At 47.1% G+C, this 16,929-nt stretch overlaps 1 protein-coding gene across 1 annotated transcript in view; it reads right to left on the bottom strand.

The window, feature by feature from the left end:
- STAG1 (STAG1 cohesin complex component) overlaps nucleotides 1–16,929 on the bottom strand; it is a 223,978-nt gene that overhangs the window by 48,495 nt on the left and 158,554 nt on the right. Inside the window, exon 22 of the mRNA XM_082249885.1 lies at nucleotides 168–260. Coding sequence (XP_082106011.1) covers nucleotides 168–260 — 93 coding nt within the window. The remainder of the gene's footprint in view (nucleotides 1–167; nucleotides 261–16,929) is intronic.

Consider the following 16,929-nt stretch of genomic DNA (forward strand, 5'->3'; position numbering starts at 1 on the left):
AGCGACCCTTAATAGTCATGCATTCATAGTTGCCTAAAAAGAAACATTTAATTATGAAATTATTTGTAAACAAAAAAGCAAAAAACGCTTCATGGCATTTATGCAGAAATCCAGAAAGTTCTTAAAAACAGTATGAAAGGAAACAAAGAGCCCTGTGTATGCCTTACCTGCTCTTTAACTTGCGTATTAACATTGGAAAGACACTGCTGACAGATTGCTAAAAAAGATTTTACAGTCCTTCTTAACATCAACATATCTTCCTATGAAGAAACAAAACAGACTTGGTTGGAGCAAATAAAAAAATAAAAGAAAGATTATGTTGCAAAATAGTATTACAATTTGAATATTTGCTACAGGAGGATTGGACCTTGGAAAAAAAAAAAAATGTTGGCTAGTCTGTTTTAACCCCTCCTACTATCACCATGCAGTACTCTTGAAGGACTGTAAGAAACGGAATGTTCGGCAGGTACAAAAATTAGATTTTCTTTCTTGTCCATTGAGGGACACTGGAAGTAAAATCTTTGGGATATCCAAAAACAGTCCAACTGAAGGGTGGGGAACACAGCAAACACCCACTACCAGGTCCAATGTAAGATAATAATTGGGTATTGCAGTGTTCCACGGCCTGAGCATACTCTGGGAGATCCCCGGGAACTTACTCAATCACCATCCAATTGGGTGTGCAGATAGGGAAGGTTTAGGGGCAGGTGACATGTTTAACTTTGCAGGACAGAGATGCAGCTTACTATTGTACCATTCCATGCATTTTCTAAAATAGATTTTTCTAAATAAAAACCTGATATATAAACAAAAAAAAAACAACCCCTGCCCCCCAAAAAATGGATTTCTGTAAGAACTTAGCTTAAAATCCTTTTCTCTGAAGTCCATTGACTTCATAGACCATTGGGTTATGCTGCCCCCTACAGGAATAGTACTAGGCAGGAAAAAAAAACTGTTTACCACACCAATGGGGGCTGTCCCTATAGGCATAACCCCACACACCCTGCTCCAGCATACCAGTTTCATTGCAAGCAGTGATAAGACGACACAAACCATCATCATATCAGAGGGGCGGGTGCTGCGTCTGTCAATGAACTTTAGAGAAAAGGATTTTACGGTAAGTTCTTACAAAAATCCAATTTTCTCTATCGTCCATTGACAGACGCAGCTCTTATGCGTCTTAGACCACTGGGACGTCCAAAAACAGTGTAAGCATGAGGGGTGGGAAGAATGCAAGCCAAATAGTTAACGTAAACTCCAAAAGCTGAACTTAGTCAACTGAGTAACATGAAGCTCAACCAGCAACAACAGCTCACCCATGAAAGAAAAACCCCCTTAAGAGAAACAAACAAGTCTCTTTAAACAGCAGCCTGCAAAAACTTGCCAACAAACTGCCAACAAATCTACCTTGTAGAATTTTGTAAATGTGTGCACAAACGACCAAGTTGCTGCCTTACAAACTTGCACCATTGAGGCCTGATGGTGAAAAGTCCAAGAGGCACTCAGCGCTCTAGTAGAATGTGCCTTCACAAGGAAAGGAGGAACCTGACCCTTCAATGAATAAGTCTGAACAACCGTCTGCCTAATCCATCTGGATATAGTCGCAGCAGACGCAGCCAACCCTTTACGAGATCCCTCAGTAAGGACATAAAGAGCATCTGATTTCCTAAAAGACTCAGTGACCATCAGGTAAACCCTGATCGCCCGAACCACATCCAGCGAGTGCAAAGAAATTTCCTTAGGATGCTTAGGACAGAGTGAGGGCAACACAATATCTTCATTTAGATGGAAATCAGACACCACCTTAGGGAGAAAAGACTGATTAGGTCGGAGTACCACTTTATCTCTGTGGACCACCAAATATAGCCAAATGTCAGGACAGCGCCACCAACTCAGACACTCTGCGGGCAGAAGTAATCACCACCAGAAAGGCAACCTTCTTGGATAAAGAAAGCAGAGAAATCTCCCTAATGTTCTCAAAAGGAGGCTTTTGAACAACAGACAAAACCAAATTGAGATCCCACGGAGGCAACGGGGATCTCCTCGGGGGAGCCAGATGACGCACCCCCTGAATAAAAGTGCGTATGAAGGCATTAGCAGCCAACAGACGTTGGAAGTAAAAAGCCTAAGCCAACACTTGGCCCTTGATAGTGCCCAAGGCCAACCACTGCTCAACCCCTTTTTGTAAAAAGGCCAAAACCCTAGCTATAGAAAACAAGTTGGGGGGGGGGGGGGATGTAGTGATTCACACCATAAAATGTACGATCTTTACGTAAGATGATAAATCTTCCTAGAAGTCGCCTTCCTAGCCGCCCTCAACAGGGTAGGGATCACAGATTGAGAGACCCCTATCTCTCAACACCTGCCCCTCAACAGCCATGCCATTAAAGCCAGCGACTGTAAAGCAAGATGGAAGATCGGTCCCCAAGACAGCAGATCCTCCCTCAGAGGAAGTCTCCACAGAGGATCAGCGACCATTATTACTAGGTCTGCGTACCAAGACCAACGAGGTCAGTCTGGAGCCACTAGAATGACTGGAATTCCTTCCCTTGCCACCCTGGGTCAGAACAGACACAAAAATCGGTTTCAGGATTGAACTCGCCAACACATGAAGGTGGCAGGAAAGGGATTCCACCCGCCTGTCCACCGAGTCCGAAAACACCAGGGAATCTTCCACAGGCACTATAGTAGATTTGTTCAACCTGGATCCATTGCGAAACCTCAGCCAGCTATTGCTTGTAGTTCACCAGGAGGAATCCCCCTGAACACTAACTAGCATAGGTGAGTAAAGAAAATAAAACAAAATATTCTTAAAAGAATAAAAAAAACAGACCGAAGTCCCAGCAGGAAACCTAGGTCCTACTCCTTCACTAGGCAGAAACAAACTGGTATGCTGGAGCAGGGTGTGTGGGGTTATGCCTATAGGGAAAGCCCCCGTAGGCGTGGTAAACTGTTTTTTCCTGACTAGTACTACTCCTATAGGGGGCAGCATAACCCAATGGTCTAAGAAGCATAAGAGCTTAGTCTGTCAATGCACGATAGAGAAAAGATAATTGGGTATCGTGGGCAGCTCAAGGCCTGCAAAATGACCTTTAGTCTAAACATGGAATCAAATAAAGCAGAAGCATCCACCTGATAGAACTTGGATATGTGAACAGAAGACCAAGTGGGCAGCCTCGAAAAACTGGGAAACTGAGGCCTAATGACAAAAGCCCAAGAGGTTCAAAGCTGATGTGGAGTGAACCTTCACTGGCTGGGATGGAATCCTCTGTCCCAATCACTGAGACCAAAATCCTGTACAATGGCAAGAATTCAGAAATGGTGGTACAAAACCTGGAACACCCTTTTAAGGTCCATCCTGGATGACAAAAAGGGAATCAGTCTTTACTGAAGAGAGCCATGGCTGAAAAACATCCCTAACCTTGCAGAGGTCTTGTGAGGAACTGTACAATTGGAACCGCCACAAAGGTAGACACCAAAAAACCCAGCACCCGCTTGCCGCTCCTGAAACACGACTTTTCATCCTGCAGATTTTGAAGCTTGTCCCATGGGAGATGCTCCCTGGCTGAGGCCGAGTCCAGAGCAGAACCAGATAGTCCAACTAGATGGACGAACCAGAGCCAATACCTGGAAATTTAATTTCCAACTGAACTCCTGCAGAGTCTGCACAGTCATCTCCCGGTTGTCCTTTAGAGCAGTCGGAGACTCTGCCCGCAGAAGATGATCCTCCAGTACCGAAATCCCCGCTAGCGCAACAATGCCAACATCGGAGCCATCACTTTGTGAAGACCCGATGAGCAGAGGCAAGAACTCCTGATAATACTCGCGGATGACCGACATATCGGAATATGAAGGGAAGCGTCCTTGATATGGGTAGAGGCCAGAAGATCCCCCTGATGCAGGGACGCCACTACCGTACGAATTGACTACATTCGGAACATCTGTACCCGCACATGTGGTTCAGAGCTTTGAGGTCCCGCTTTCCTTCCTGGGACCTATAAACAGGTTTGAATAAAACCCATGAAAAAAACGTTCTGATTCTGAGACCGGAACAATCATCGTCCGAAGAGACCTTGCAGGCAGTCTGGGGATAAACGCAGGTAGGAAGGAAAGAACCTCTCTGGAGAATAAGACTGAAACTCGATCTTGTAGCCAGACCGAAGAAGCTCTTGGACCAACCTAACTCGAATCAGGGAGGTCCACAGGTCCAGAAGGACCCGCTCTCAGTTTACTAGTCAAAGTCCTATCGGAACCTCCGGAGGAGGTCCTTACAGACTTTGATTCCTTGTCTTGAAATCCTGCTGAATGATATCATCCAGGGAGGATCCTAACAGGGAATGCCCCACAAAGGATCAGATCCCCCCACAATCAGATAAGGCCTTCTTGGAAGTTTGGTCCGCAGACCAGCATTTCAGCCATATCCTGCGCTGAAGGACCACTGCTGTCACAGACAGCCAAGAGGCTAAGGGAGCCACATCCAGAGAGACATCACAGACGAACAGCCCCTGGACCAAATGGTCCGCCAGCTCCACAAAGGCAGGGAGAAGCTGTTCCCCTCAAGATCCTGGTGCAAAAGCTTTGCCCACTCTGTTAAAGTCTGGGAAACCAATGCTATAGTGAACACTGATTCGGCCACAGTAAACCTGTGGCGGACCAAAGTCTACAGGTGCCGCATTCCCCAGGTCAAGCCACTTTTGAACCAGAAACAGGGGCAGAAGCGCCTGACCTTGGCTACAGAGAAGCAGCACTGGACTGTTGCACAGTGGTCCAAAGTACTTTTTTCGGATGAAAGCTAATTTTGCATGTCATTCGGAAATCAAGGTGCCGGAGTCTGGAGGAAGACTGGGGAGAGGGAAATGCCAAAAAGCCTGAAGTCCAGTGTCATGGTGATGGTCTGGGGTGCCATGTCAGCTGCTGGTGTTGGTCCACTGTGTTTTATCAAGGGCAGGGTCAATGCAGCTAGCTATCAGGAGATTTTGGAGCACTTCATGCTTCCATCTGCTGAAAAGCTTTATGGAGATGAAGATTTCATTTTTCAGCACGACCTGGCACCTGCTTACAGTGCCAAAACCACTGGTAAATGGTTTACTGACCATGGCATTACTGTGCTCAATTGGCCTGCCAACTCTCCTGACCTGAACCCCATAGAGAATCTGTGGGATGTTGTGAAGAGAGAGTTGAGAGACGCAAGACCCAACACTCTGGATGAGCTCAAGGCCGCTATCGAAGCATCCTGGGCCTCCATAACACCTCAGCAGTGCCACAGGCTGATTGCCTCCATGCCACGCCGCATTGAAGCAGTCATTTCTGCAAAAGGATTCCAGACCAAGCATTGAGTGCATAACTGAACATAATTATTTGAAGGTTGACTTTTTTTGTATTAAAAACACTTTTTTTTTTATTGGTCAGATGAAATATGCTAATTTTTTTAGATAGGAATTTTGGTTTTTCATGAGCTGTATGCCAAAATCATCAATATTAAAACAATAAAAGGCTTGCACTACTTCAGTTGTGTGAAATGAATCTAAAATATATGAAAGTCTAATGTTTATCAGTACATTACAGAAAAGAATGAACTTTATCACAATATGCTAATTTTTTGAGAGGGACCTGTATATGTATATGTATATATATATATATATATATATATATATATATATATATATATATATATATATATATATATATATATATATATATATATATATATATATATATACCACCCCTATATTCGAACCACCTCGAAAGTAGACACCATCAGGCCCAGCACCCACAAGCAAGCCAGGAGGATGACCATCTGATGGACAAGCTGAATTGCCTCCTGCAATGTCTGGAATTTTTCTAGAGGAAGAAACACTCTAGCTGAGGAAGAGTCCAGAATCAGACCCAGATAGTCCAGTTTTGTGAACGGAACCAGAGCAGACTTCTGAAGGTTCAGAATCCAACAAAAAACTCACTCAGAGTTTGCAGAGTAATGTGTCGGAGGCTCTGTTCGGAGATGATCGTCCAGGAACCCCAGTACCACGATCCACTGCTGAAGCAACAACGCAAGCACTGGGGCCAACACTTCTGTGAAGACCCGAGGAGTGGAGGCGAGACCAAAGAGTAACGCCACAAACGGATAATGCTCGTCCACAGGAAAGCAGGGGAAGCCCGCTGGTGACCAGCACATATTGGAATGTGAAATTAGGCGTCCTTGATGTTGATAGAAGTGAGAAAATCCCCGATGAAGGGTTGCCACTACCGTGCGAATGGACACCATTCGGAATGTCTGTACCCATACAAAGCAGTTTAGCACCATGAGGTCCAGAATTGGATGTACTTTGCCTTTCTTCCTGTGAACTGTAAAGAGGTTTTAGTAAAACCCCCTGAAAACATTCCGAAGTCGGAACCGAAACAATCACTCCTTGAAACAAGTCTTGCACTGCCCAAAGACCGAATGACTTTGTGGACCCACTTGTCCTGTACCAAAGAGGTCCATGGATCTGGAAAACCGGGAAGATGTCCCCTCCCCCCAGATACGGGTGATGGCGCCCCCTCATGCAGAGAAAGCCTTATCCGCAGGTCTGGAAAAGCTCTCTCGTGGCTTGCCAGACCAGGCCCTCTTGGACCTCTGGTGGATGCCCTGAAGGGCTTTGCTCCCTTGCCTTGAGAACCTGAGGGACGAAAAGGCCTCTTATAAGCCGAGAGATATATGGGTCTCAAAACACATAATTTGTAGATGTTCACATTCATGATTTAGCATGTGTAATATGTTCTCCTTCATTGCATGATACAATGGGCTGCAGTCTGTCAACATTTGGGGGGACTTGGTTTTATTGCATATTTTTTTGTAAGGTTATTTAATGTATGCATATTGATGTATTTATGATGTATGCCCGTTGCATTAGGTACGATGTGGCCATTTAAAATATTGCCGAGTAATACAGAGTACTTATTTTACATTGGAGTCACAAGCTTATTGATATATCATATGGTGTATATCAGGCCCCCTCTGATAGCAATATATGGCCTACTGCAGGTCGGAGGTCGGCTAGTCCCATGTGATTGGCTCCCTTTGTGTTGATTTTTTTCAATGGCATCAATGATCTCCTATGACACGAGTGTCTTCCCCGGCCGACTGATGGGAGCGTGCCGAGTGGTCAGGCTGAAGGGGTTAAGCAGTCCAATGAGTGAGATAAATGGAGGTGTTCGCACCGCGTGCCCACGCCCTCCGTAGAAATCGGTTGATGACGAAACGTGTCGAGTTGTGAGAAGGCGGTTACCCTGACAGCCGAGCGGCTTCGGGTTCTTCCGGAAAAGATGGTGAGACTCTGGTGGCTTAGCCGGCTTCCTGGTTGTGTCGTGGATGTACATTGCTCACTGTGCTTTTAACTTCATATTCTGTGAGTGCATTGAATGGGGGGATTCAATAAACGATTGTTTAAATATACTGCCCTATGAGCCCTCTCTTTTTGTATATGTTCCTTACATCTCCTATCTGAGCTGTGTGCTACAGAAAGAGTCCGGGGTGAACCCTTGAGAGTACTTTGGTGGATTATCTGCCGCATGCCATCCGAAGGTGGATTTGTGCAGTTCAGGAGACACTCGGTCGGAGTATGGATTGATGTCTTAAAGGCAGTGTGTACTACTAGCTGGTGAGTAAGCACTGCCTAAGGGCGGGGTCACGTGGTGTGGTGAAGGCATACAAGTTTTTTTGCTCGATTGTGTGGTGAATGGCCATCCTACACTTGGGACTGTGTTCATTGACAGTGGACTCACCTGTATATAATCCTTTTAGGATATATAATTGATTTCAGCGCTGCTTATGTGTTTGAGTTCCAGGGGGATATTTTATCAGTAGGAGGAATTCATATGCATCGTATTTAGATTTGTTGTATTATAAGGCAGCAGCTCCATCATTTATGATATATGCATCTTTGCAAATGATTTAAGTTATAATTTATTGATTTATGTTTTTTTTTTTTTACTGCAAGCACTGGGTGATTGGGATCTAATTGTAGTGATGCTTTGAGGTCTCAATCCTTGTTTGAATTTACCTATGGCATATTTCAAATTTCTGGAGAAAAGTCTCTAATATGCCCAATCCACGTGTGGGAAGTTAATGGTCCCTGAAAGCAAATGGAAAAAGTCTTGGCCCTTTAAGGTGCTAAGACCCATTGCCCCCTCACCACTAGGCTGACGACGGTTGTAAAAATCCTCCAAACACGGGAACAAACAACTTCCTTGACTACAACACCAGATCCCAAAGCCACCAAGTCAGAGACAGCCTGGACTGTGCTTTTAACCGGAATGTTTTGTCCATAGACAGGACAAACTGCTCCACAATTACAGAAAGTTTTGATCCAAATATCTAGAGTGGAACTTGGCAAATGATAATCTCAAAGAAGGCTACCATCAGCCCCAAGACCCTCATATGTTGGGAACCTATAGATTTTCCTTTTTTTACAAACACTCTAGAAGTGTCCAGGACCAGTCCAAGATACTCAAAGTGATGAGCTGGATTTGGTGATGATTTCTGCAGGATAAGGTTCCTCGCTGAATGTTTGCTCAAAAGATCTTCATCCAGGTAGTCCACAATCAAGATACCAAGAGAGTAATAAGGCCAACACCCTGGTGAACACCCAATTACAGAAGACAGGCTAAAATGTAGAGCAGCAAATGGTAGCGCATAGACCTAATAACAAAATACAGAAAACATTAATGAGCTGGAAAGCTGGAAAGGTGGGAAACATTTTAGGCAACCATCTTTCATATGCCAGAAGTCTCCATTCTGAAGGGAGGTGATTGATCTAGTGAATTTCATCCAAAATGTAAACTTTGGGGCCTCCAGATCCAAGATGGGGTGCATGCCAATTTGGATTGTGGGACAGTAAACAGGTTACAATACCCCCCTGAAACCCATCTAAAGCAAGGACTGGGGCTATGACAACTGGGCCTAGGAGTCTGGAGAGTGCCCATAAAAGATTGGCAAGCTGCTGAGAAGACACAGAAAAGTTTTAAATAAGAAACTTAGGAGGCAAAGAAGAAAGCTTGAGGTTGTGCCCTCAGGACACTAACCCTTACATCCAAGCAGCAGAAATTAAAGATGTCCAACATTCACAAAAGGTCAAGAGACGTGTCCTCCCCTTACTCTGGAAAGGGTGAAAATTGAAAGGTGCGCCTTCATGCTGAGGATTTGTCCGTGGATGTGGAAACTTGAAAATGCCAGGTCTCATGGACAGTGACCCAAGTCTGGGAGACTTAAAGGTGAAAGCGGAGGATGAGGTGACACAAAAGACTTTTGTAAGATCTTAAAATCTCTCTCTCTATTGTCCGTCGACAGACGCAGCCTCATCTCCATGTCTGAGTGGGTTTATGCTCCTCCCATCAGGAGTAGTCTAGGCAGTGAAATTTGAATACACAATCCCAGGGGGCTGTGCCTCTAGGCATAAACCCAACTGCACAATCCAGCACATCAGTTTAGTTTAAAAGTGAAGACAAAAGAACCAACCCCAAACAGAGGGGCGGGTGCTGCGTCTGTCGACGGACATCAGAGAAAAAGATTTTACGGTATGATCTTAAAAAAATTGTATTTTCTCTATCGTCCATTGACAGGCGCAGCCTCATCTCCATGAGCTGAGTGGGATGTCCCAAAGCAGTGTAGGTATGAGGGGTGGGAAAAATGCAACCAGATAGTAACGTCAACTCCAAAAGGCTAAACTTAGTCAACCGGGCAACATGGAGCTCAACCAAACAGGGGCTCACCAAGAAAAAAAACCAGAAGAGAATTACAAACATTCTCTTATGAAACAGCAGCCTGCAAAACCTTGCGGCCAAAAGAGGCATCCGAAGATGCCAACAAATCCACCTTGTAAAATTTGGTAAAGGTGTGCAGAGAGGACCAAGTCGCTGCTTTATAAACTTGTACAACAGAGGCCTGATGGCAAAAAGCCCAAAAGGCACTAAGCGCTCTAGTAGAATGCGCCTTTACTAGGGAAAGGAGGAACTTGACCCTTGATTGAATAAGCCTGAACCACCGTCCGCCTGAACCACCGTCCGCCTGAACCATCTCTAAATGGTCGCAGCAGATGCAGCCAAACCTTTGCGAGGACCGTTCGGAAGGACAAAGAGAGAGTCCGACTTCCTGAAGGACTCGGTAACCATCAGATAAACTCTTATTGCACGAACCACATCCAGAGAGTGCAAGGCAACTTCTTTGTGATGTTTAGGCTTAGGACATAAGGCAACACAATATCTTCATTCAGGTGAAAATCCGACACCACCTTAGGAAGAAAGGCGGATTAGGTCGGAGGACCACTTTATCCCGGTGGACAACCAAATAAGGCGAACAAAAAGACAATGCCGCCAACTCAGACTCAGCGGGCAGAGCTGATAGCCACCAGAAATGCAACCTTCTGTGACAAAGAGAGCAGAGAGATCTCCCTAATATTCTCAAATGGAAGCTTTTGAATAACAGATAAAACCAGATTAAGATCCCACGGAGGCAACGGGGATCTCCTAAGAGGAGCCAGATGACGCACCTCCTCAATGAAGGTGCTAACAAAACTGAGTAGCCAACGGACGTCGGAAGTTTTTAAATAGCCAATGCCGACACCTGGCCCTTGATAGTCCCCAACGCCAAGCGCTGCTCAACCCCTTTTTGCAAAAAGGCTACAACCCTAGAAAAAGAGCGAGGGGCAGCTGCAGCGATTCACACCACGAAATGTACGATTTCCGCGTGCGATGATAGATCTTCCTAGAGGTCGATTTCCTGGCCTTCAAAAGGGTAGGAATCAGCGAATCAGAGAGACCTCTATCCCTCAACACCTTTCCACAGCCAAGCCGTTAAAGCCAGCGAATGTAAAGCAGGATGGAAGATCGGTCCTTGAGATAGAAGAACTTCCCACAAAAGGGAAGACGCCATGGAGGATCCACGACCATTTTTACAAGTTCTGCGTACCAAGACCGCAGAGGCCAGTCTGGAGCCACCAGAATGACCGGAATGCTTTCCATCCCTACTCGGCAAATAACCTTGGCAGGAGAACGAGCGGTGGGAAGGCATATAACAGGCAATACTGACCCCAATGAGCCACCAGAGCATCTGTGGCGTCGGCTAGAGGATCCCGAGACCTGGCCACAAACCTCTGAACTTTCCTGTTGAGGCAAGACGTGAACAGATCCACCTCCGAAGTCCCACACCGGGCATACAGGAGATGAAACACCTCCGGATGCAGGGACCACTCCCCCTGATCCAACACCTGAAGACTCACCTAATCCACTTGCCAATTCTCCACATCCACATTGTGTTCCGCCCATACCAGAATCTCGGCATCCTCCCTGGCCGCCAAGGCACTCCTGGTGCCCCCTTGATGATTGATGTAAGCCATGGCTGTGGCATTGTCCGACTGGACCCGAACCAGGAGAGCCGTGTAGCCGACTCTTCCAGTGAAGGGAAGACTCTTCTGTCGTCCAAGTTCCCTGGGCACAGAGTTTCCCCAGCACTCCACCCCAGCCTGACAGGCTGGTGTCCGTGGTGACCACAGTCCAAAACACTGGCAGGAAGGACTTGCCCTGGCATAGGACAGGCGTCTGGAGCCACCAAGAGAGCCGACTTTGTGAGATGGCTCAACCGAATCTTCTGGTCCAATGACCGGGGATCTCTTCCATTTTGACAGAATTTCTTTCTTGAGCTGTCTCATGTGAGACTGAGCAAACGGGACCGCTTCGAAGGTGGAGACCATCAGACCCAGTGCCCTCATGCAAGCCCGCAAGGAGGACTGATTGGCCTCCATCAGCAACCTGACTGCCCCTTGCAACTTCTGAAGTTTTTCCAAGGGAAGGAAGACCCTCACCAGAGCAGAGTCGAGGATCAGCCCCAGATAGGTGACCCGCACAGACATAGTCAGGGCAGATTTGGCAACATTGATCGTCCACCCGAATTCCTGAAAGGTCAGAATGGTGATGGAGACGTTGTCCAGCAGATCTGAATGGGAAACTGCTCGCAACAGGATATCATCCAGATACCCCACAATGTAGATACCTCATCGACGCAACAAGGCCAGCACAGGGGCTAGGACATTGGTAAAAACTCTGGGAGCCGAGGTGAGACCAAAGGGTAAAGCCACAAATTGAAAGTGCTCCTCTGCCATCGCAAAGCTGAGGAATTGCTGGTGTCCCTCGAATATGGGGATGTGGAGATACGCATCTTTGAGATAAACAGAAGCCCATAAAATCCCCCCGATTCAAAGATGCCACAACCGATTGAATGGACATTCAAAACTTCTGCACCCGCACAAAGCAGTTGAGAGCCTTGATGTCCAGGATTGGACGCACTCTGCCCTCCTTTCTGGGCACAGTGAACAGGTTTAAGTAGAAACCTCGAGAGCGTTCCTGTTGGGGAACCTGCACAATCACCCCTTGAGCTAGGAGATCTCGCACAGCCTACCGCAGATCCTTCAAATGCTCCGGAGACAGGTGAAGATTTGACAAAGAACCTGTCTCCTAGCCGGGACCTGAATTAGATCTTGTACCCGGAACAAACCAAACCAGTTTGTGAACCCCCAATCGCCCTGAATGAAGGAAGTCCAGCGTTCCTGAAAGAAGAGCAGACGTCGCCCCCACCCCTGAGCCAGGTGAGGGTGCCCCTTCATGCTGAAGAGGACTTGTCTGCTGACCTGGACTGACCAACCTTTGTCTTGCCTCAGGGCTTTTTAGCACCTCCAGAAGTTCTGAAAGGCTTACCTTTTAATTGCGTCCCGGAGGCACGAAAAAAACGTTTGTGAGCAGAAAAGGAAGGATCCCGCTTAGGACGGGGTGTCTTCCAATGAGTCACCAAATAACCTGTCTCCCAGAAAGGGGAGATCAGCTAAGTCCTTTTTAGAAGCTTAGACAGCCGACCAGTTCTTCAACCAAACCATGCAACTTAAAACAATGCCCTGGCCACCAGGGGAGCCGCATCACATAGGAACACCAGAGCCTTGATCACTTGGTCCAACAGTTCCAGCTGTTCCAGAGGAACAGTCTTGGGGTCCAAAGACTCCCGCAATCCCCTGATCCATTCCGTCAGTCTGTGAAACCAACACAGACACAAAAAACGGTTTCAAAATGGAACCCGCCAGCACATGAAGATGGCGGGAAAGGAATTCCACCACCTGTCCACTGGATCCGTAAAAAATTGGGGAATTATCCACAGGCACAAGGCTAAAATTGTTCAATCTGGAAAAAGGATGGTCCACTTTAGGTGGCACCATCCAACGGTTGAAGACCTTTTCAGCAAAAGGATACCGGCATTTCAAACGTTTAGGCACCGCTAACAAGTGCTTAACGCACCACCATTGGCCATTCACCATATTTTGAAAGATGTCGGGACAAGGGAAAACCTTGCCAGATTTCTGAGACTTTTGGGAGCCAAAAGCCAACCGCGTCCCTGCCAGCATGGGCTCATCAGCCAATTTTAAGTATCCTGCACTGAAATAATCAGGGCTTCCACTAATTACCGCGCTGCAGCTGAAGAACACAGGCCCTCTTAATTATCTAAATGCAAGGACAGCGGCCCCCAGGTAGGGGGGTATCCGGGGCGACCCCATCAGCCTCTGAATCGGAGGACACCTCCATAGAAGAAGAAGAAGGCAGCGGCCGTTTTCGACTATCAACCTTTCGACACTATCAACCTTTCGACCCCATCAGCCTCTGAATCGGAGGACACCTCCATAGAAGGAGGCAGCGGCCGTTTTCGACTATCAACCTTTTTCATGACAAAATCAAATTTTGTCGCTAGGCTTTCCAGGGCAGCTGAAATGGAGGCCAGCGACTGCGATCTGGACTGTCCGGGAGTTGCACAGAGTGGGTCTGAGGGTGATTTTCCAGTTTGGGACTCCATAGTGCAAATTGCAAAAAACGGAGTACTGTCGCTTTAAGAGCGCCAATCGCGGAATCTACCACTGATCGCGGCGGTCTGCAGGGAACCCCTTTAAAACCAAATGAAAGCAGAAAGTGTAAGGATATGCCCACAGAGACCCCCAAATACATTACCACCTCAGACACACTTCCTCCTGAATCTACCACAGCATGGAAAGAAAAGCAGGAAGCGACCTCTGCACAGCAGCAGGAAATGACCACACAGGAATTAATGTCGTCTGATAGAGAAACACTACAGAGTATAGCACCAGGGCTACACAAAGATGGACGCCCATAGGAAACAATAGGAAGCTGCAGGGAAAATGGCTGCCCCATACAAGCCTATGGGGGAAAAAATCTCATTGCCCACATCTAGGATGGCGGCGCCCACAGCGCACCATGCGGCTATGGACCAACACATGAAGGCCTCAGGAACCACAACAAGGACCAGCAAGCCCAAGGTACCATGTCACCCCTCCCCCAACCATAGCGCCAGAACACACAAGACACACAGTCCCCGCAGGGACGGGGAGAGGAAAGGACACAGACCGGGTATCGGGCAGACCAGGGGAATCTCTTGAGGGGCACAAATCCCATTATCCCCAGGGGAGGGCCCACATCCCCCGAAGGCCAGCAGAGGCAAGGGGGACACATTTACTCACCATACCATGGACCGGATGGGCTCTGCTCCGGGCAGACTGCCTCCCACCCGAAGTGGGGGTGCTGCCAGCCGATGGGTACACTGCAACTCAGGGCGTTCCAGGTTAATGCGTCCCGGCGAGGCATCCGCTCGCAGGCTCGTCCCCCTCCGGACCAGAGGGCACCATCGTGGCTAGGCCTAGGTCAGAACTATAACCTGTTCACGCTCGTAGGCCAGACTGGGGGGACCATAAGCATCTAGATTATCTAGTACGAAGCTCCAGCCGGCATCGTTGCTTGTAGATCGCCAGGAAAATTCTTCCCTGAACACTCGCTAGCAAGTGAGTAAAGATAAATAAAAGAATATTCTGAAAAGAATAAAAAAAAAACAGACCGGAATCCCAGCAGGAAACCAAGGTCCTACTCCTTCTCTAGGCAGAAAAAAACTGATGTGCTGGATTGCGCAGTGGGGTTTATGCCTAGAGGGACAGCCCCCTGGGCGTGTGTATTCAAATTTTACTGCCTAGACTACTCCTGATGGGAGGAGCAAAAACCCACTCAGCTCATGGAGATGAGGCTGTGTAAGGATAGAGAAAAAATTGGATTTTTGTAAGAACTTACCCTAAAATGCTTTTTTTTTAGTCCTCTGACACACGCAGCTCTCAATGCTTCTTCACTAATGGGCAATGCGCCTTCTACAGGAGTAGACTAGGCAGTGAAAACTCTTCACAGTTTTCACTCGACACGCCTTTAGGGGCTGTCCCTCACGACTACCCCAGACACACTGTGCTCCGAGATCAGTTTTGTAGCAAGCAGTGAAAGACACAACCAACCTCAAAATAGTCAAAGGACTCAGAGAAAAATGGATTTTTGTAAGAACTTACCGTAAAATCCTTTTCTCTTAAGCTCATTGACAGACGTAGTCTTCTTGATTCTCAAGAGCTGGGTTATGTTGTCTCCGCAGGAGTAGGACTAGGCAGAAAGACAAAACGTTCTGGCTCCACCTTAGGGGCAGTCCCTGAGGGTATATCCTCCCTCTCTCTGCTACAGGGAATCAGTTCTGTTTAAAGCAGTACAGAGAATTTAACCCAACCCAACTCAATGATAGAGGGGCGGGTACTACGTCTGTCAATGAGCTTAAGAGAAAAGGATTTTACGGTAAGTTCTTACAAAAATCCATTTTTCTCTATCGCTCATTGACAGACGTAGTCTTCTTGATTCTCAAGAGCTGGGACATCCAGAAGCAGTGCCACAAATGAGGGGTGGGATTGACAAAATCAAATCCAATCTAGAAGGCCCAACCGGTGCCAAACTAGAAGTTTTAAAGGCTCATTATAAACAAAGAATGAGACTAAAGAAAAAATTTTCCAACGGAAAAAAACCCTCGAGGTAGACCACTGGTCTCCTCAAATTGCGGCCTGCAAAACCTTGCGGCCAAATGAGGCATCAGACGATGCCATTACATCAACTTTATAATGTTTAGAAAAGGTATGCACCGACGACCAGGTAGCCGCCTTGCACACCTGGACCACTGACGCCTGATGGCGAAAGGCCCATGACGCACTAAGTGCCCGAGTGGAGTGCGCCTTAACAGGGAACGGGGGCTCCCGACCCTTAATAGAATAAGCCTGCACTACCGTCTGTCTGATCCATCTGGAAATGGTCGCGGCAGATGCAGGCAACCCCTTTTTGGGTCCATCTGGGATCACAAAAAGTGAATCCGTCTTGCGAAACGAGTCTATCGTTTTCAAGTATACCCTGATCGCCCGGACCACATCCAAGGAGTGTAAAGCAAACTCCCGAGGATGACTGGGCTTAGGACACAGGGAAGGTAATACAATTTCTTCATTCAGATGAAATTCTGAAACCACTTTTGGTAGGAAGGATGGATTCGGACGAAGAACCACCTTATCTCTATGAACCACCAGATATGGTGAACGACAAGATAATGCGGCCAGTTCTGACACCCTGCGTGCAGAAGTAATAGCCACCAACGTGGGTAGAGGAATCTCCCTAATATCTTCAAAGGGAGGTTTCTGAAGAACCGACAACACTAAATTAAGATCCCAGGGGGGTAACGGCGCGTGCACTGGCGGAGCCAGATGTCGCACCCCCTGGATGAAGTTCCGCACCAAGGAATGAGTAGCCAAAGGCTTCTGAAAGAAGATGGCTAATGCTGAGACCTGACCCTTGATAGTACTCAAGGTCAGTTTCTGCTCAACCCCTTGTTGCAGAAAAGCCAATATTCGACTAATCGAATAAGACCGAGGACGGAACCCCAAAGGTTCACACCATGCAATGTAGGACTTCCATGTGCGATGATAAATCTTTCTGGAAGTCGCTTTCCTTGCTTCAACTAGAGTAGGAATAACTGAAGCTGACAAACCTTTGTCCTTCAGCACCTGGGTCTCA

The sequence above is a fragment of the Pelophylax lessonae genome (assembly GCF_965119305.1).
Source record: "Pelophylax lessonae genome assembly, chromosome: 3".
In the NCBI taxonomy this organism is placed as follows: domain Eukaryota; kingdom Metazoa; phylum Chordata; class Amphibia; order Anura; family Ranidae; genus Pelophylax; species Pelophylax lessonae.